At 40.8% G+C, this 19,867-nt stretch overlaps 1 protein-coding gene across 14 annotated transcripts in view; it reads left to right on the forward strand.

The window, feature by feature from the left end:
* LOC134820496 (NADPH oxidase 5-like) overlaps window positions 1-19,340 on the forward strand; it is a 95,389-nt gene extending 76,049 nt beyond the window's left edge. For 7 of the 14 annotated variants that reach the window (XM_063830900.1, XM_063830902.1, XM_063830901.1 and 4 more), the window contains 18 exons: window positions 158-249; window positions 2,961-3,075; window positions 3,235-3,412; window positions 3,602-3,670; window positions 12,532-12,658; window positions 12,816-12,992; window positions 13,152-13,453; window positions 13,683-13,792; window positions 14,134-14,328; window positions 15,590-15,744; window positions 15,930-16,130; window positions 16,348-16,454; window positions 16,605-16,726; window positions 17,118-17,304; window positions 17,436-17,507; window positions 17,772-17,834; window positions 18,052-18,164; window positions 18,397-19,340. In XM_063830900.1, the coding sequence (XP_063686970.1) occupies window positions 158-249; window positions 2,961-3,075; window positions 3,235-3,412; window positions 3,602-3,670; window positions 12,532-12,658; window positions 12,816-12,992; window positions 13,152-13,453; window positions 13,683-13,792; window positions 14,134-14,328; window positions 15,590-15,744; window positions 15,930-16,130; window positions 16,348-16,454; window positions 16,605-16,726; window positions 17,118-17,304; window positions 17,436-17,507; window positions 17,772-17,834; window positions 18,052-18,164; window positions 18,397-18,630 (2,619 nt within the window). In that variant the 3' untranslated portion in view covers window positions 18,631-19,340. The remainder of the gene's footprint in view (window positions 1-157; window positions 250-2,960; window positions 3,076-3,234; window positions 3,413-3,601; window positions 3,671-12,531; window positions 12,659-12,815; window positions 12,993-13,151; window positions 13,454-13,682; window positions 13,793-14,133; window positions 14,329-15,589; window positions 15,745-15,929; window positions 16,131-16,347; window positions 16,455-16,604; window positions 16,727-17,117; window positions 17,305-17,435; window positions 17,508-17,771; window positions 17,835-18,051; window positions 18,165-18,396) is intronic. The other 7 variants (XM_063830911.1, XM_063830907.1, XM_063830909.1 and 4 more) reach the window with 1 other exon arrangement.
* The last annotated feature ends 527 nt before the right edge of the window (window positions 19,341-19,867 follow it).

A 19,867-nucleotide genomic window follows, 5' to 3' on the forward strand; every position in this document is an offset into this window, starting at 1 on the left:
CTGTTCCTGTTTTTTGCCTTTTTAGCTGTTGATTTAAGTGTAATAAACTTTTTTAATTAAGCTCAAAGTGGGACACAGCGCCAGCGGCCAGTACTCCTTGAGATGCATATTTGGGCGTTAGGGGTGTCTTCTTTAACCGTTACATCTGCTGTTTCAGTTTCTGTCAAAGTTATTTGAACTGATGGATTTTGACAGTGGAGGAACAGTTACTCTCGAAGAGTTCAAGCGAAGTGTTGATCGTCTTCTGATGTGAGTAATTAAGTAATTAATTAAGTAATTACAGTGTTTTGTCTGCTTCTGTGGTTACTTTTTTGTTTGTTTGTTTCTCTGATCGTTAAAAGAATGAAGCGTGTAATTTTTGCAAAGCTGACTGTTTTTCAAATTTAACCTATTTGCGTACATACGAGTTATAATCTTATATTGTGCCCTCGACAATAATGCATGGTAGGCAAATTTCAAATGAATATTATTATTCTGACATCAATAGGCCACCCTCTCTCTTTCTTTAAAGATCCTGTAAAAGTACACAATTAAATGGTCCTTTGTGTCCCCAGGGACTGCCTGGGGTTCACGCACTTATAAAGTTATAAGTTCGATAAACCCCAGAGTTCTTTGTGTCCCCAGGGACTGCCTGGGGTTCACGCACTTATAAAGTTATAAGTTCAGTAAACCCCAGAGTTCGACCCTATAAAGGTTTTATCAAAACTTCCATAAGCTGTAGCTTTACACGTACGGAAGTTTTTATAAAATATTACCCAAAGAAATTCCCAGTCAATATTTTAGCTGTTAATGAAAACGCTCAACAAAAATTATACAAACGTCTCTGTAATCGTGCTCATACCACTGGTTTTTCGTGATTTCTTTGTATTTTAGTTCGCATTTTATGAGTGAGACTGCATAAGTTGAGTTTTTTGTATTGATGCTGTAGTTATTAGATCCTAGAAAGTTGTGAAAACGAGATGCATTGAACTTAGTATCATTCTCTCATAGTCATCTAATTGTAAGAGCTTCTATGAGGGTAATTGTATAATTTTACATCTTGCATTGAATTGTCAGGAAATTCGGTGTAATACATATTATATTAACCTTGTAAGTTATTCGGTGTGTCAAACTGAACAATCGTGTTATGCAAAATTATATACTGCACTGTTCAATAATCCAACCTGAGAGTACCTAGAGGCTGCAAATTTGGCCAATTGTTCAGCAATCAGCTTAATCGCGGTGAATTTTTTCCTCCAAATTTGCCGCACATGAAACAATTGTAAGCAGGTGCGGGATCGCACTATTTGCAACATTTTATCGCACCTAAATTGTGTCTCTACTTGTATACACCCGCATTAAACCACCAAACAAGTAGACTCGAGAATTTATCGGTAAGATCTGATTTATAAATCAGTGAGATCCTTCCTGCTGTAACGTGATGCCCAGCTCAGTAAACGAAACAATCACTTTCTTGCAGTAAGAACCATACTTCCTTAGCAACCTTTGTCGCGACTTTTAGTCGAATGAAATGCAGTCATTGAGTCATACTACTTTGGTTCTTGAGTTTAACTAAATTCCAAGATAAAATAATTCCGTAAACACCACAATTTCAGGAGATGTGCTTTTATGATAAATTTTAAACGTTGGACAGCTCTGGCCAAGGACTCGTTATGGGATTTAGGTTTATTGGGCACCCAATTAAGCTGATTGGTTGCCCTGTTAACTGTTTGGAAACTGCGTCTAATTGGGTATCGGTCACCGGACAAGTTCACCCAATCTGGACTAACCGTACACTGGCACGGAATCTTCAATAAGCAGGAATCCAGTCCAATACAATTATCCACAGGGACTATAGAGTATAGACATTAGACATCAAGATAGATGTTAATTTTATGATTGGAAGCCAGGGGTCGAGGTTACATGATTGGTTTGCAGCCAAATATATTTAAAACTTAGGTATTTCCAGGCGGGTCTAGTAGTTTCTCGCGGTTAGCGAACCGAATCTCTAACGGAGCGAACCCCTAGCGCTTAATAACTGTCAGGGTCAGGGTCAGGGTCAGGGTCAGGGTCAGGGTCAGGGTCAGGGTCAGGGTCAGGGTCAGGGTCAGGGTCAGGGTCAGGGTCAGGGTCAGGGTCAGGGTCAGGGTCAGGGTCAGGGTCAGGGTCAGGGTCAGGGTCAGGGTCAGGGTCAGGGTTGGGAAGTGGTAGGGATTCGGTCCGTCAAGGATTCGGCCGCCAACTAAATAAATACTGATTCTCGCACTTCTTGTTGCAAAATGAAAATATAATCCCTTGGCCACATAGTTAACAAAGATCCCGCTCTTTAGCCATCAGTCGCTACAGTCAGGAATTTAGCACCTGAAAACACTGCACAAAATTTGTATGAATCGTGATTCATTAATCTTCACTTTTGCAAAAAGGTACGAATAATGAGTTTGTTAATGTGCACTAGAAGCTATTTGTGTGAGGTGTGCTCAAAAACATTTCTTTGAAAGTTCATCCAAAGTCTCAACTTGATGTCCATTGTCCATCCAATTTTCGTTCGTTCGTTTGTTCGATCGTTCGTTTCTTTCGTTCGTTCGTTCGTTCGTTCGTTCGTTCGTTCGTTCGTTCGTTCGTTCGTTCGTTCGTTCGTTCGTTCGTTCGTTCGTTCGTTTCGTTCGTTCGTTCGTTCGTTCGTTCGTTCGTTCGTTCGTTCGTTCGTTCGTTCGTTCGTTCGTTCGTTCGTTCGTTCGTTCGTTCGTTCGTTCGTTCGTTCGTTCGTTCGTTCGTTCGTTCGTTCGTTCGTTTCGTTCGTTCGTTCGTTCGTTCGTTCGTTCGTTCGTTCGTTCGTTCGTTCGTTCGTTCGTTCGTTCGTTCGTTCGTTCGTTCGTTCGTTCGTTCGTTCGTTTGTTCGTTCGTTCGTTCGTTCGTTCGTTCGTTCGTTCGTTCGTTCGTTATTTTGCGAACTGACGTCTCGTGACAACGATATATTGCAGGATGGGAAGTGACGAGAAGATTCTAGCTTATCTGGAGAACATGTTTCACCAACACGCCAAAGACCCTGAAAATATTACCTACGAGGAGTTCAAGAAAGTTATATACAACAAACAAGTAAGATCACTTTTATCATGTCATAACCTTTACAGCTTAATCATTTTCATATAATATGTGGCAAGCCAACAGCCAATAATTTTATACAGAACTTTAGATTAAGCGTATACACATCTTTATACATTACGTCGCGCATTCCATCAAAATTCACTCCACCAGGAATACTTTACGAAGAAGATGTTTAGTATTTGTGACAAGGACAGGAGCAACTCTATATCCTTGCAAGAGTTTTGTGAGTCGCTCGGAAAACTGATGAAGCAATCTGACAACGAGGACGAGATGGCTAAGATCAACAAGGACAAGTTGCATTTCCTTTTCAGGATATACGACGACGATGGTTCGTGATTCAAATTTCCGGGGGTTTTACTTTATTAGTTCTATCTTTTTGAACTGAGAGACACTGCGATTATCACAGAAATTTTTTATAGATATTGAAGTTTTTAAGTAGTATTATTATCAAGAAGTATTTAAGGTATGATAGCACCTGTTTTTGAATAAAAGTTATTCTAACGTACCAATGTTTTAGACAGTGGAGAAATAGATCGGAGAGAGATGAGGGAGTGTATCGAGATTTGCACCAAGGAGAGCAATCTAGGTAAGAACGCTACTGTAGTATTGTATGTTTATTATTTTATTCGTCAGTTTTAAACTTAACTTTGTGAAAATGGGTCATGAATGTTAATTAATCATGATCAGAAGGATTGCAAATTGATATTTTGAAAAACTTCTAATTTTAGCGCTCGTTTTGTTATAAAGTTTCACGTAATGTATTCCCCCAGCGGTCCAATTAACTTTAACAATGACATGATAGCACGCGATGACGTCATATCACGTGATCAGCGATTAAAGACGCTCTTCGGGAAGTTTCCCCAGAAATCACACCAGGTCAATCCATATCAAGCTGCACTGAACTGTTTTGGCGCCCGAGTGTTATTAGATCACTGTGCAATGACCTCAAATCTGGTCTGCAACCAAAAAAATCCAGCCCTAGCAACCCTGAAGACAAAAACTTTCTGAAAGCCTTGCTCGCAGTCATCAACACCCGTTTAGGAGCATTAGGAAACAAAAAACTCCTGTTCAACGGCCTCAGAATTGTCTACTCATTTGACAGGACCTCCAGAATGCCGCTGAAGAACACACACAAAGACGATGATATGCCTCTTGTCATCCTCCATATCGGAAAGCCTAGAGACCTCAGCATCACCCCCCTCCGATTTAACCCAGCCATAGAGGCCACCGAAGTCTGTGATGTGAGCCTTGGCAACTTCAGCCTAGTTACTCTGTTCCCCGAGTAAACTAAACACCTTCACTGCTACTTCCCTCCTGAGACTAAAAGAGGCGATAGCGGAGATGAACAAGTCCTGATCATTCCTTATGTCGAAGATGTACCAGAAGTCAGAGATGATTCAGCAACCTCACTGACAACGAAATCGCAGCTCAACATCAGCGACATTGAACCCCCCACTCCCGATATAACACCACCAGTATCTACCACTGAAACATCTGCTAGCCTACTCATAACTACGATCGAGACATTTGAGCTAAAGAAAAATGAGGGCGGCGACGAAAACGTAGTAGAAGCTAGTGATGAACCAGAAACTCTACAAGCAACAGAATCGCAACCGGACGAAACTGAGCCTCCTGCTGCTGACGTAACCACACCAGCATCAGCTAAAGAAACAGCCGTCAGTCTACCTGCGTTTACCAAGGAAACAGCTCACCATATCTCAAACAGTCCACCTCCTCCTGACCCTTGTTTCACTGCATCTGCTTTGGATACATCTGCGTCACCTAAAGAACGTCAAACTCAGAACCTGGAAAGTACAGATCAACCGCCTGTTGCCGGTAAGAAAACGACACACCCAGCAAAGGTAACCCCCGGTACCTCCGACTCTAAGGAAGGTAAGTCGGTAAACGGTGATCCAAATCCAAACACTGATGTCTCAATAACATTCAAATACATCACCCTCGATCTCCTCCAGAGAGCGGCAAGCTCATATAAGAAATCAACCCTTACCTCTCTGATCACATCTCTCGGTATTAAAAGTTCCAGCAATGTCTCTAACAACAAGAGAATACTCTGTGACTTACTCAAGGAGTGCGAATCTATTGGAAGTAAGGACACAGTGAGTTTGGTCACTCACCTCATCAACAAGCTTGAAGATAACATCATCAGAATGGAGCTTCTTGCCAATCATCTGCCTCTAAGCATTTCTGCCCAAGAAAGAAAGAGAGCACTGGTTTCATTCTGCAAAACTCAGTCAAGAGACGTCAAGGATGTGGTCAAACTTGTTTTCGATAACCCAGGAAAGAAAGTATTCGGAGACACAAGACATAACAATGCCTCACAGCTTCAGGTTACAACATCTCCTGGAGGTCAGCCAAGTGGAAGTCCCTGTTTAAGGAACGTGAAAGATTTCATTACTCCGGAAGCTCCCCACACAGGCAGCACAGAGACAAAGTTCGACTTTCCTTCTGTCCAATCTCACTCAAAGAAGAAGCGGCAGCAAGCAAAGAAGAAGAAAAAGAAAAGCCAAAGGAGCTCCTGTGGCGTGCCTTATGCCAACAGCCAACCAACTGCTCACGACATCATTGAACCTGGTGGGCAGCCCACTGAAAGCATTGTCGAGAAAGACGTGCCATCAGACCTTTACCCGCCTCAAAAGGACCGCCTGGCGAAGACGGAATGCAGCAACTGTTCTGAGCTCAGGACGGCAGTGACTGTGCTGCAGGAAAGCATCTGCACCATTAAAGAAGAGATGCTGCAGCAAAAGGCACTATCTGATCTGATTGTATCATCCCCAACAATCTCAGATAAAAACATGGACTGTATCGTCAAAAGCAAGGTTAGCCCGTTGGAGGACAAAGTGAGACAACTTAGGGTTGACCTCAATTTGCTCAGGGATGCAGTTGATGAACAAAATAGAACTCTCGAGATCATAGCCAACAGAGAGATTCAATCACTACAGGAAGTTAGAGCCGAGGTCGCAGACAGCGTCAAAACGTTCGAAAAAGCGAGTAGCACCTCCAAGAGGCGATTTGAAGATCTAGAGCTCGAGCAAGATAAACTGAAGAAAGCTCTTAGAAGCACGGTAAGTTCTGCTAAGAATGAAACGATCGCCTCAATCGATTCGCTTAGGAACGAGTTCAACAACGCTTTTCAGTCACTTGACACTGTAAGCTCATCTAACAGGACAAGAATTGAGGCCCTTGAGACTAACCATGAGAATGTAGCAATTGTCCTTGCAAATGACGTACAGCCCGTTGTAACGCATATAAGCAAACCTGACACTGCTACCCGGGACGTTCAAAGTAATGGTCCGAATGCAACAGGAACCCCTACCTGGGCCTCAATATCGGCAGCTAACAGCGGAAATCCGTTTACAAAAGCAGACAAACGTAACAACAAAAACCACCGTGAGAGAAAACCGAGCCAAAGTGAGCGGCTACAGAACGGCAGCAGAGGCAATAAACGCACCAACTCACCCACTGTTGGGGGACGAGACGGGTCTCAAAATGGTGGCCGCATGACAACTGTCCAGAACGAACAAGCTCAAGAAGAGCGCCCAGACAATTCTCTAAATGATAGCCGCATGCCTCATCGGCGTGAAAATCATGTACCATCCTCAACTTCACAATCTCGGGAAGTCGGACCAGGCACAGGAACTGGAACCAGGAACTCTCATATCTATCGTAGGCACACGGTACTTCTCATACACGATAGTAACTTTGACAAGTTCAATCCACGTAGTTTCAGTTCTCAATTCAATGTGCACCAATTCGGGGCATCAAGTCTCGAAAACCTAGCAAAGAAACGAAAACAGCTCAACGAGAAGTTGAATAAGCTACGACCAGACTGTATTTACGTTCACCTGGGTATCAACGACCTTACGAAGAGGAAATGTATCCCATCTGGAGCTATCCACGAACTCGCAGAGTATCTCCTGGAGACCTGCAAAGCTCAGATATGTTTCTCCCTTTTCATTCCAACCTCTAATGACAAGAAAATGAACGAGCGAATCAAAGCTGTTAACAACGAAATTAAAAGCAATGTTAGCTGGTTCCACAGACAAAGCGAAACCGCTCGTTCACGCATATTCACGTTTGCTAACGACCTGGTCGGCAACCAGAACATTTATTCAATCAACACTGGATTCACCCTAAATGACAGAGGCGAAAAAATGCTCTACGTCAGCCTTCGTGAAGGACTTAAGAAGACGATGCGCATTCCTCACCAAAGCCACGATGGAAATCCTCGTCAAAAACGCAGCTCGAACCGTTTCAAAGATGAGTAAAAACCGGGACACACGCAATTGCCTTAGGCTGATGAGCTGGAACATCAACCATCAGCGTGACAAGTTTGAAGGTATCAAATTTGAAATCGATGAAGTTCAGAAGCTCCTTAACAGTCACGACGTTATCTGCTTGCAAGAAACTAAAGGGCAAGTTTCTTTACGTGACTTCAAATGCTTCAATGCTAACAGGACAGGAACAAACTCAGGCGGTGTATGTACGGCGATTCATAAACACCTAGCAGCTGGAGCTGTTAGAGTCCACGTTCCAGATTGTGACGACATACTCATCGTCAAGCTAAGAGCCAAATACTTTAATCTTGACAAGGACCTAAACCTTATCAATGTATACGACTCGCCAGCACACGGTTCGTATAAAAAACGTATACGTTCGAATACCGAGGAATACATCACTACCTGCGAACAACTTGAGGAGTGCCTATCCAGGATTCCCGACACAGAAGATGCCGCCATACTTGGAGATATGAACGCACGGACCGGTACTCTGAAAGATTTTCTTATTCCCTGCGAATCTAGGAATATACATGTCGATCTCGACCCTCCTCAATTCATAACAGCCTTGACACCAAGAAACAATCAGGACCGAACTTTGAATTCGAATGGCAAACCGTTCATTGAGCTTCTCCAAACAGCAGGGATGATAATTCTTAATGGAAGGACTATTGGAGACATTTTCGGTAGCCATACATGCATTCAACGTCACGGAGCCAGCACTGTTGATTACATCTGTGTCTCACGAGATATCCACCATCGGGTTAGGTTCTTCCATGTGGGCGATATCACACCTTACTCAGACCACAGACCGATATCAACCGCCCTCACCACAAACCATGGGGTGAATCTTCTTGATGACAACCTCTATAAAGAACGTGAACGGAAACTAGCACCAGTGCCGAAGCCCTTCAAGTGGACCAGAGACACTAGCACTGGGTTAGGTACATCAGAAAAGTTCAAGTCGGCCCAGAATGATGCCCAATTCATGCAGAAGGTCGAATCGCTCCTAGCAAATGACATCACCTGCCCCGAAGACATTCGAAAATACAATGACTCTGTGATTACAACCTACATTAACCTAGCCAGCCAGGTCACTACCCAAAAAAGTGGCCGTCTTCACACTAACAAAAACAAATGGTTCGATTGGGACTGCAGAAAGGCAAAACGTCAAGTTTGCAAGATCGAAAGAGTAAAGAACAACCCCTACATTGATCCCATGCTAGTGGAACCTACTCGGGCTAAGTTTTACCTCCGAAAAAAGGAATACAGGGCTCAAGTTCGATCCAAAAAAGGCGCATATCTCTTTCAACTGAACGAGAAAATAAACAATGGCAATGACATCAACTGGTCTGCTCTGAAAGATCTCTCGTCCTCCTGTAGAGATCCTGAGACGTTCGATCTGTACGACCTATTTGCTTTTCACAAATTCTTCAACGACCTCTACAACCAAAAGTGCAAGGATCCATCCCACCGTGAACTTCAAGCCCACAACGCAAGCAATGATGGGAGCAGCCACCCTGACCTACCAACTGAAGTGGAAAATCTTAACATGGAGTTCACTCTACAAGAGCTTGAAAAGGTGATCAACAAACTCAAAAACAACAAGAGCGTATCACTGGACCTAATATCGAACGAGATGCTCAAGAACTCCAAACTTTGCCTAAGGAAAGTTCTTCTCAAGTTGTTCAACGGCTGCCTGGAACAGGGGACTTACCCATGGAATTGTTCGATAACCACCCCTCTCCACAAGAAGGGCGACAAACAGAACCCTGACAACTATAGGGCAATAACTGTTGGAAGCTGTCTAGGGAAGCTATTTGCTTCTCTTCTCCTTGAAAGACTTATCGACTTCCGCAAAGTTATCTGCCCCGATTTCCCCCACCAACTTGGCTTCAGAGCGGGTGCACAGTGCTCGGATCACATCCTTACAATTACCACAATCATTGAGAAATACACGAAAAAGCTCAAAAAGAGAGTGTTTGCTTGTTTTGTTGACTACCGGAAAGCGTTCGATACGGTGTGCAGAGAAGCACTCATGTATAAACTCAATCACCTTGGTATCGGAGGGAACTTCTTCGCTTGCCTTAAGAACATGTACAGCAACTCGGTGACCCGCATCAAACTGATCCAAAAACTATCGGAGACCATTGATGTCACCATTGGAACAGAGCAAGGGCATCCAATGTCTCCTGAATTGTTTAAAATATACATCTACGACCTCTCCATCTATCTTGCAGCCCTAGAAGATCTCTCTGTCCCTGAACTTAATGGCTTCCCAGTCAACCACCTGCTCTGGGCCGACGATCTCATCCTTTTAGCTCTCGACCACCAAAGCCTTCAGAAAGAGCTTGACTGCCTAAATGAATTTGCAAGCAAATGGGAGCTATCTATCAACATTGATAAGACTAAAATAATGGTCTTCAACTCAAGCTCGCGGGTGCTAAACTGCTCGTACGGGTTCAAGCTTGGACAGCTCGACATCTCTCCAACAAGGTCCTACTGCTATCTAGGTATCCAGCTCAGCCTCAATGGATCTTTTAAATGCGCCATGAACGAACTGAGGAAGAAGGCGCTTCGAGCATTCTTTTCGATAAAACGCATGGTAGACACCAGAGCTCTGACCACCAAAACCATGCTAAAGCTAATTGACTGTCTGGTGAAACCGGTAGCAACTTACGCCTGTCAGATATGGCTACCCTCGACTCACCTCATGAAAGAAATGGCGCGTGAACCCAGCCAAAGACACAACCTATCAAAAGTTGCAGCAAAAGACAGTCTTGAGACAACACACCTCAAAATGCTGAAATGGGTACTGGGTGTGCACAAGAAAACTAACAACAACTTCTGTTACGGGGATACAGGAAGGATGCCCTGGGCCCTCTCAGTTCTGCCACAATGCCTCAGATATTTTGGAAGACTTTCCAGAGCTTCTTCTGAGATGAACAGTGTCAATTTTTTAGTATCTCAAGCGTTTCAGGAACAGGAAAATCTTAACCTCTCCTGGTACGAGAAACTTAGCTCTGTGGCTCATTATGAAACAAAAGCAGCTCATGGCACCATGAGGGATGTCTTTATCAGTGACTGGAGGGTGGACCTGGGATCGCAAACCAAGATGCAGTTCTACAACCAAATCAAGGAGGAATTTGGAGAAGAGCAGTACCTCAATCTGAAGAGCAGGCAATTCCGAACGAATACAGCTAAAATCCGCTCCAGCAGCCACGACCTGATGATAGAACGAGGGCGTTACACGAAGGAGGCCGGAGTCTGGCCAAGAGCATGCAGATTCTGCTGCGATAAGGATCACGTTCTCGGCTTCGAATACCTTCCCTTCTTTGAAGGCACGATTATTGAAGACGAGGAACACTGCCTTACTGATCTTCTCTCTCAGATGACCTCAAAGGGCTTTTACTTCTCAGGAACTACAAAGACATGATGAATTCAGCCCACATAGAAGAACTGGGCAAGTTTCTCAGCAGCTGTCATCGCATCAGAAATCCGAAAAAGACACCAACATCGTCTTCCACTTGATCTAACACATCCGGTAATGATTCCGAGTCACTGTCCTAAGGACATTCTAACTACCCCAGTGTCCCTTAAATGAGTGTTCGAACTGTTTTCATTCGGAGTTACAGTTGCATAATTTACGCCCGTCTTTGAGTTTGTGTGTAATCTTTCTTGATAGTGTATTTTTGACTTTTGGAGTAACTTTGTGAATTTTATGAACCTCTCCTGCATAATTTATTACCTTATCGGTGCATTACCCACTTTAATCCGGTTAAATTATTATATTTGATCTTGTTTCCTTTTCGTACAGATTGTAGTGAAGTTAATTTTTTTACGTGTTTTGGGTCTTATTTATGGTTTTTTTTTTTTTTTTTATAATTATGTTATTTATTTCATTGATGTATTGTCACGACGGGTTCGTTAGTGTTCCCTCTGACTATTTAAGTTTAATTTAGGCTATCCATTATCGGTATGAAATCTTTTATCTAGATAAACAGATAAAGATTTAGGTTTTATCTAGATAAAACCGATAAAACCGATAATTTTTCTGCTGAAGGCCAAAGCCAAAATGTTTTCCAAATTTCGCAAAAACTAATTGTCGACTTTTATTACTGTTTACCAGTAATCTTGCTAAAGTACCATTTCCTTTCTTTTGAAAATATTAGAGCATCAGTTTTCTTCTCCGGGGAGCAGAAGTGCACCAGTTTTCTTCAAAACAGTAGACCAACGGTTTTCTTCTCCTAAGAACAGTAACGCAATAGTTCTCTTCAAAACAGTAGACCACTGGTTTCCTTCTCCTGCGAACAGTAACGCACTAGTTCTCTTCAAAACAGTAGACCACTGGTTTCCTTCTCCTGAGAACAGTAACGCACTAGTTCTCTTCAAAACAGTAGACCACCGGTTTTCTTCTCCTGAGAACAGTAACGCAATAGTTCTCTTCAAAACAGTAGACCAAGGGTTTCCTTCTCCTGAGAACAGTAGTGCACCAAATACCAATTCTCCTCGAAACAGTAAAGCATTTAAAGTGATTCAGTGAACCGTTTTCTTATCCTGTCGATAACTTGGAGCAACAGATTCCTTCTCCTGAAGACAATGTTTCACGCCCAGAACACTTACGGAATTCAATTGAGTGCCCTGCCGGTATTTTTGACTCTTGTTAACAGTAACATGCTCGTTCCTGTCTCCAGAATGGTTGTAAGGTAAAACGCCAGCACCCTCAAGAGAACAATGTCAATAACCTTCTCTAGATTTCTACAGTTCATACAGTTCTACAGTTCCATAGGTATACAAATGTAAATAAACCTCTTAAGCTCACATCTAAGTAAACTACCTCTTCTATCATACTAGAAGACGTTTGGGACTGTTTCTTGGATTACTTGGGAAGGCAAAAACACTAATATTTCTTTACAATTTTACGGTATTGTGGCAGTATTTTCGGTAATATCTAGTGAATTTTTATACCGATAAAAATATGTTTTATCTAGATAAACAGATAACTTTTTTTAACGAATTATCGGAGATAATTATCGGTTACGATTATCGGAGTGGATAGCCTAGTTTAATTCCAGTTTAATTCCAGTATCACGTGATGACGTCATATCACGTGATGACGTCATATCACGTGGTCTGACCTCCATCCATTCAGATTTAAAGGACGTGCAGGCGTTAGCTGATACGCTGTTTGACAAAGCAGACGCCGATAAGAGCGGAGCCATTTCCTTTGATGAGTTCTACAATATCCTTAAACCTTTCACAAACAACCTCGAAATAAAGTACATTCCAAATTTCTCATTTTCTTTTCTACATGTTTTCTGCCTTCTGACCTTTGATTTTTCTATTATAATATATAATTATTTTGATACTCGGTATGTGTTGAATAAACAGCATTAATAAAAGTGTCTGCTCCTTTATAAAACTTAATGTCCTCAGTCCTAAAGGATGGGTGCTCCCTGAGAAACCCAAAAAGTATTCTGACAAAGTAAAAGATTTCACCGATAAATATTTCTCGAAGAACTATCTGAAGAACAACATAGTCCTGATATCTAACATCTCAGTTTTAATCCTGCTGTATATCATAGTGTTTGCAGTCGGGGTCATTTACTACTCGTAAGTGTTTCTTATACAGCAAAACCCCGATAACATTTGGTAACACCTCGCATAGAAAAACTTTGAGATCTGACTTGGAATCAGAAACTTCACGATTTACCAGTTATTCAATAATCCAAAATTTATAACCATTTCCTTGTAACTCAGATTTTGTTTCAGAGACACATACCCTGCGTTAATGATAGCAAAGGGAGCAGGAAAGTGTCTGAACCTAACAACTACACTGCTGTTCGTCAGTATGTGCCGGTGGGTGTTAACCTCTATAAGGAACACCCCCGCTGGCAAGTTCTTCGCTCTGGACTCCATAGTTGACATACACAAGCTACTGGGCTATGTTTATGTGACGTTTGCTCTGATCCACACTGCTGCTCACGTGTTCACATTCCTTGTTAATGTGGATAAGAATAGAGATATCCCTGATGATAAGACCAGTCCTGTGAACTATTCTTTTGTTCTTTCAGGTTAGTTTCATGAGTTGTATTTATAAATATGTGCATACTGGAACGGGGAAGTGAACTATATTGACAGTGATCCAACTTTGACCCCCAATGCTTTCAGAATCTACAATGACTTCAATTGTATGCTGTTAATTTGTCTGTAGTTCAGGAACGTGTGGAAAATTCAGATGCAGTCTGATTGACTAAATGCCACATAACACATTCATAACCAACTGATCCTCATTAATTTCAGCTGGTGGGTATTTCGGAGGTTCCTATATCTCCGGGGTCTTCTTGGATATAGTCCTCTGTGTCATGATCCCATTTGCACAGTCTTGTGTGCGACGAAGCGGCAAGTTCTCGGTAAGAATCCTGTTAGATTGTCACATGCTATTTTAATTTGTAATTCTACAACTACCTGTGTAGCAAATTTATTTTTCCAGTCATGTTTAGGCGTGGATTACGAAAAATGGAAATGATTTATGAACAGGGTAGAAAAATAGGGTGGAGGCGATCTATTAATATACGCTTGGTTAACACAAACAAACAAACAAACAAACAAACAAACAAACAAACAAACAAACAAACAAACAAACAAACAAACAAACAAACAAACAAACAAACAAACAAACAAACAAACAAACAAACAAACAACACGAATACGTCTCTGTGTTCAGCTAATATCCTAATATCTATCATTTCAGCAATTCTACTGGGTTCATTTCTTCAGCTACTGGCTGCTGGCTATTGGTGTCATACTTCACTGTCAGAATGCTTGGAAGTGGATTTTTCTCCCACTTTTTGTTTATGCGATGGAGAAAATCGCGAATATGAACTTCATCAAACGAACACTGTACGGAAAATTTAGGATTTTAAACTACAAGGTCTTACCTTCGAACGTGAGTTCAAGTCAGATTCCGTCTACATGGAAATTGTAAAATATTTGCAACGGTCTCGTACTAATTACACATCTATTACATTTATTGGGAAGTATCTAGAAATGCGGGCATACTCTACAAACTCAAAGGCTCTGTACCTAACAAAGCACTCAAGTTGATATACAACAGCTTTGTTCAGTCTCACTTGTACTACTGCTGCACAGTTTGGGGAACAAGATCGCTAAACTCCGTTAAAAGAGTCTTCTCGGCCCAGAAAAAGGGCATTCGCGCTGCAGATAACCAATACCACCGCTATTTTTATGACAAAGATCTGAACAGCACACCTTCACACACAAAGGAAATTTTCAATAAACTAGAAGTATTAGCTTTACCGAACGTGATAGCTAAATGTATATTATGCTTAATGCACAAAGTTTATTCTAACACTGCACCACCAAATATTATAAGAATGTTCACTGTTTCAAACTTAAACGCACCTAGAAGAGAACCTGAGTTCTTTGCAGTACCATTTAACCGTTTATGTAATTCAGACAAGAGCATTTCTTACATTGGGCCTAAGTTATACAACAAAACAGTCAACATTATTAACAAGGACATAAAATATGTCACGACTTGCCTACAAGACAAATTCCTAAATTTATTCAAGTCTACAGTCAGCAAGCATGTGCTTACTGCACAAGCACTTAACCCGGATGACAAGGACTGGAACAACTCAAATTTCGTACTTTTAGAAATTTAAATAATTTGGTACAACATACGTTGATAATAACGAGCAACAAAAATTTAACCTCATAACGAAATATGACTATCTTCGAGCATTTTCTACAATGCTATCGCTACCGCGCAATTTCACTGTCATTTAAAAGACAAAAATATCACCGCGCATTCTTCAGACCCTGTGTCGCTGTTCTAAATTTATGTCAAGAGATAAGAGTTATTTACAAATTCTTAATAGTAGTACTATTCAAATTTGCTAATAGTAATAGCGTAATCATATTTTATACATTATTCATATTTTATACATTGTGTGCATATATTTATATTTGATTGTAATTAAAGATTTTAAGGCGTTAGTGCCGAGTAATGCCTCTGGGTAGTGCTCCTCAATCAATCAATCAGTTACAAAAATAATCTATTTAATGTAGTCCGAGGAGTCCTAATGGTCAAGGTTAGGACAATTATGTTACACGACTGGTATTGTGTGATTGTCACCAAAGTTAGGTATTTTCCCAAATAGCTAAAACTATACAGAACTCTTTAGGTGGTAGAATTACACATTTCCAGACCTCCAACTTTCAACTTTCACTCCGGATCCTACGCTTTCCTGACGATTCCTCTTATTACGGGATATGAAAAACATCCCTTCACAATATCTTCTAGTTCAGAAGACAGGGAAAAGATAACGTTCCATATCAAGTAAGTTATTTCACTTTCAAACTGCGACTACACGGATCTAAATAGTCATCCCAGAAGTTAAGGGTTCAACTCTATTTTGTGTTCCGCGTAAGATAAACCTCGTTTGCAGTTTTTCTGTTAGAAAAGAATTCATAACGGTGAAATTTATAACTATAGCATTTCAATGATGAAAAATACTCTACCAGAATGATGCGAGGTTGGACAAAGAAATTATACGAGGAGTTAGCAACTGACCAGGAATACAAGAAAAGAAGGGAGGTAAAGGAGCTGGAGGAGAAGAACGGGATCGCTGAAAACGGGGAGGCAGTGTTGAAATTGGAGAGGAGTATAAATGAACGGTATCTGAGTAGAGACTCTGAAAAATATGCATACCTCAAAAACTTTGGGTAAGGGTTGATGCTTGATAGCAGGACTCAACAAGATTTCATTTTTGGGTTACTGTTATTTGTGACAATACATTGTGGCAGACGTTAACGTTAGCTCCTTTTTACGATTCTGTCGTTACATTATCTTACGATTAAGCTTATTCGTGTTATAATTATAACATTTCATCATAGTAAACGTTATATTATTAATGTTATATAAGTTAATGATGTTGTTCAGACGGCTCCAGAAGAGAGATCTAGAATGCTACATTGATGGACCATACGGTACACCTGCTACAGAGATATTTGAGAGTGAACATGCTGTACTGGTTGCTGCTGGAATAGGTTATTATACCCCGTATTTTGCCATGTTGATAAGGATATAACAAAATCAATTATTATTCAGTCTATATTTGGGCACTTGATTTAGAATAACACAGTTATCAGCGAACAATATGGAAATAATTCTTGAATTTGAAACGAATAATTTTTCAGGGGTCACTCCGTTTGCTTCCATACTACAGACGATCGTCGACAAGTACAACCAGAGTGGATGTTTCTGTTCCAGGTGTAATCATTGGAATGATCACGGAACGTTCAACATCAAAATAAAAAAGGTAAGTGTAGTCCAGTTTCTGGAAATCATACAATTTCCACTTACTCAGCACTGCTCAATTAGTCAATTAGTTTTGTGTATATGAGTAATTAACTAATTATGGGGCTAGGGTTGTGCGCCAATCTGAATCTGGATTTAGGTTTCACTGTAGAGTGTAGGGGTTTGGTAGGTTTTCTTACAGTAAAAAGTTAAAATCAAACAAAATCGAAAACCTAATGATCGGTTCTTATCGTCCGGAGAACTGAAGAAGATATTTGAAGGTTTCGGGAACAACTACCTCATATAAATTAAAGGTTTCAAGAACTATCTTCAGTTCCTACAGTAAACCTGTAAACTGATGTGTATCCGTGTACCCCACAACTGGAACTTTAACTAACACCCTGTTCTAACAGTTAGACTTCGTGTGGATCACGAGGGATCAGAAGAGTTTACAGTGGTTCCTGGAACTGTTGAAGCGTCTGGAGGAGGTGATGGACCGGTTCAACGAACACAACCCTGACCACACCGCACAACCTACCATATACGACAGAAAGAAGAGTAGGACCCCAGCCATTAAGGTCATCAAGGACTCTTCAAAGAGTGAGTAGAGCTGTTTTATCAGTTATCTTTTGAGAGTAAAGATGCAACAATTCAATAATAACTACGTGTTTACTTTAACAGTAACTGACCATTATAATATGACTCCTAACAACGTAACACCATAACTACAGAACAGCTGGATGTTAAACCGACCACAACCACTACAACCACAACAACGACAACGACAACCACTATTATAGATGGTACATATCATGTTTATTATTGCGTTTATAGCTGAGAAACAAAAGTTGGAATTGGATCTCACTGGCATCAGTGGTCTGTTTTGAGTGTGTCGCTGTTGTCGTTGAATGTTTTTCCTCAGAAATCTGTGGCAAAATCCAGGAGTGCCCATGTTTACTTAACCGTGTTTTTTAATTATGTATTGAATTTCGAACTTGTCTCTGTTTCAAAGGATCTATTTTCAAACTGTCTCGCCGAAGAAATGTCAAATTAAACCACAATTTCAGAGAACGGTATTGAGCTGCAAGAACTCGACGTTTCAGTTGACAAAACTGAAATTGGGCAAAACGGTCAGTAATTAAATAATTGATTAATTAATTAAGCAATCAAAGTGAACATTTTTTCCGGGGTTCTCCAGATATGATGACTGATAGATGTTGAACTGATATTACATTGGCTAGCTACTGGGTGAAAACAGTTGTTTCAACCCATGACCATTTATTCCTAAATTATCCAGTAATCATTACTCCTGCTAGCAAATCCGAAGAAAATATATATTGTGTTCAGGAAACGAGAACGGAAGCACTCCTAAGAAAGTTGAAAAGGAACGGTTCCTGGATATTCACATCTACCTTACATCCGCTCTTTCGAAGAAAGACTTTAGGGCTGTCGGCCTACAGGTAATAGTTTAGAATTTAGATCTCTCTCAAGCTTTTATTTATCGGTAGGTCGCTCAGTATTGTTGCTATGACAATACTGAAACCTCATACCGTGCGTTGCTATGGAGATACTCAAACCGTGCGTCCTTGACGACTTTAGATTTAATGAAAGGATTTGTGAGCCCAGAAAACGAATAATTGAATTACTACTGTAGATACCTGTGAGGGTGTGAGTTATTAATAATGTTTCCAGTACGCCCTGCAACTAATGAGAGAAGGAAATCCTGAGGGACAGGACCACATTACCGGACTCAAAGCTCAGACCAACACGGGACGGCCCGACTGGGACGAAGTGTTCGACAAGATCGATGACCCGGAGAAACACAGGAAAGTCACCGTGTTCTTCTGTGGCTCCCCGGTTATCGAAGAAGTGCTGAAAGAGCAGTGCAACAAACGGAGGTACAGATTCAAGGCAGAGAAGTTTTGAGGAGTGTGTGTGTGTGTGTGAACTTTGTTTTAAGTGACGACCTTGACGGTTCAGCGGTAGATATATCAGAGAAGAGAGTTAGTTGTGACAGCACGCGGGGTTGTGTGACGTCACGTGAGAGTGTGTGACGTCACGTGAGATGCAGCACGCGGGGTTGTGTGATTGATGTGTCGTTATGGTTGACGGGATGTTTTTGGCGGCAGGAGATTGAAGGTATTATATAGAAAACGAATCGAAAGAGATGAGATGGACGTTACGTATTTGTGATGAAACAATATTTGTAACAAATTTGAATCTCTTTACGTAGATGCAGTGACGCTTTTATTTTTTATAGATTTTACTTTAGCTGACTTAGATCGTGTTTGATTTTAAGATTTTATCTAGAATTTTTAATTTTGTTAACGTTTAATCTTTTAACTTTTAGTTCAATTTACTGACAGCATTGACTATTCAGTACTCGTGACCTTGAGGAATTTACGAAGCATTGATTTGTTGCGGAGTAAATCCATTACTGTAAAGTGTATATCGCATTATTTAAAATTTATCTATTTCAATTCTGTTTGCGATTGCAATATATTTGAGAGTAAATCTATTTCAGTTTCAGATTTCTTAATGTTAATTGATATTTGAAACATTTCGAGCTACTGATATACAATTTCAATATACTTCGAATTTACTTGGATGACTTGTCGATGATGTCTTTGCTCATATGTATATCATTATCATTGTGAATACATTACCATAATATGTGGTAATGACCATAGCTTTACTAAACGATGATTAATATTCATTGGTATAGTATTAGTAGAAACATTGTTATATAAATGAAAATATCTGAACAAATTTCAATAGTGTAATAACATTGTTTACCTTAGAGTTTGACGGATTAAAGATATTAATTGATTATTAGCATCAATAATCAATCATTTTTCATAATCATGGTTCTTCATAATCGTATTAGTAACCCAATCCTTAACAATAACAAAAGCATATGCTGAAACCCTACCCCTAACGAGAAATAAGACTAACTTCCTTATGAGGTCATATCACGTGATCGAGACAGTTTTTCGCCAATATATCGTCAGGCCGGGAGCATTTTAACCCTATGTCATGGGGGGGGGGGGGGGGGGGCGGGGGTGATTCGGAATCAGCGTCCGAAAATATGAAATACATCGATGGAAGTTGGTTTCAACTGTCGGAGGCCCTTTTAGAACAATCTCAAAGATCGACTGTAGAA

Source organism: Bolinopsis microptera, chromosome 9, assembly GCF_026151205.1.
Source record: "Bolinopsis microptera isolate Bmic1 chromosome 9, MBARI_Bmic_1.0, whole genome shotgun sequence".
Taxonomy (NCBI): domain Eukaryota; kingdom Metazoa; phylum Ctenophora; class Tentaculata; order Lobata; family Bolinopsidae; genus Bolinopsis; species Bolinopsis microptera.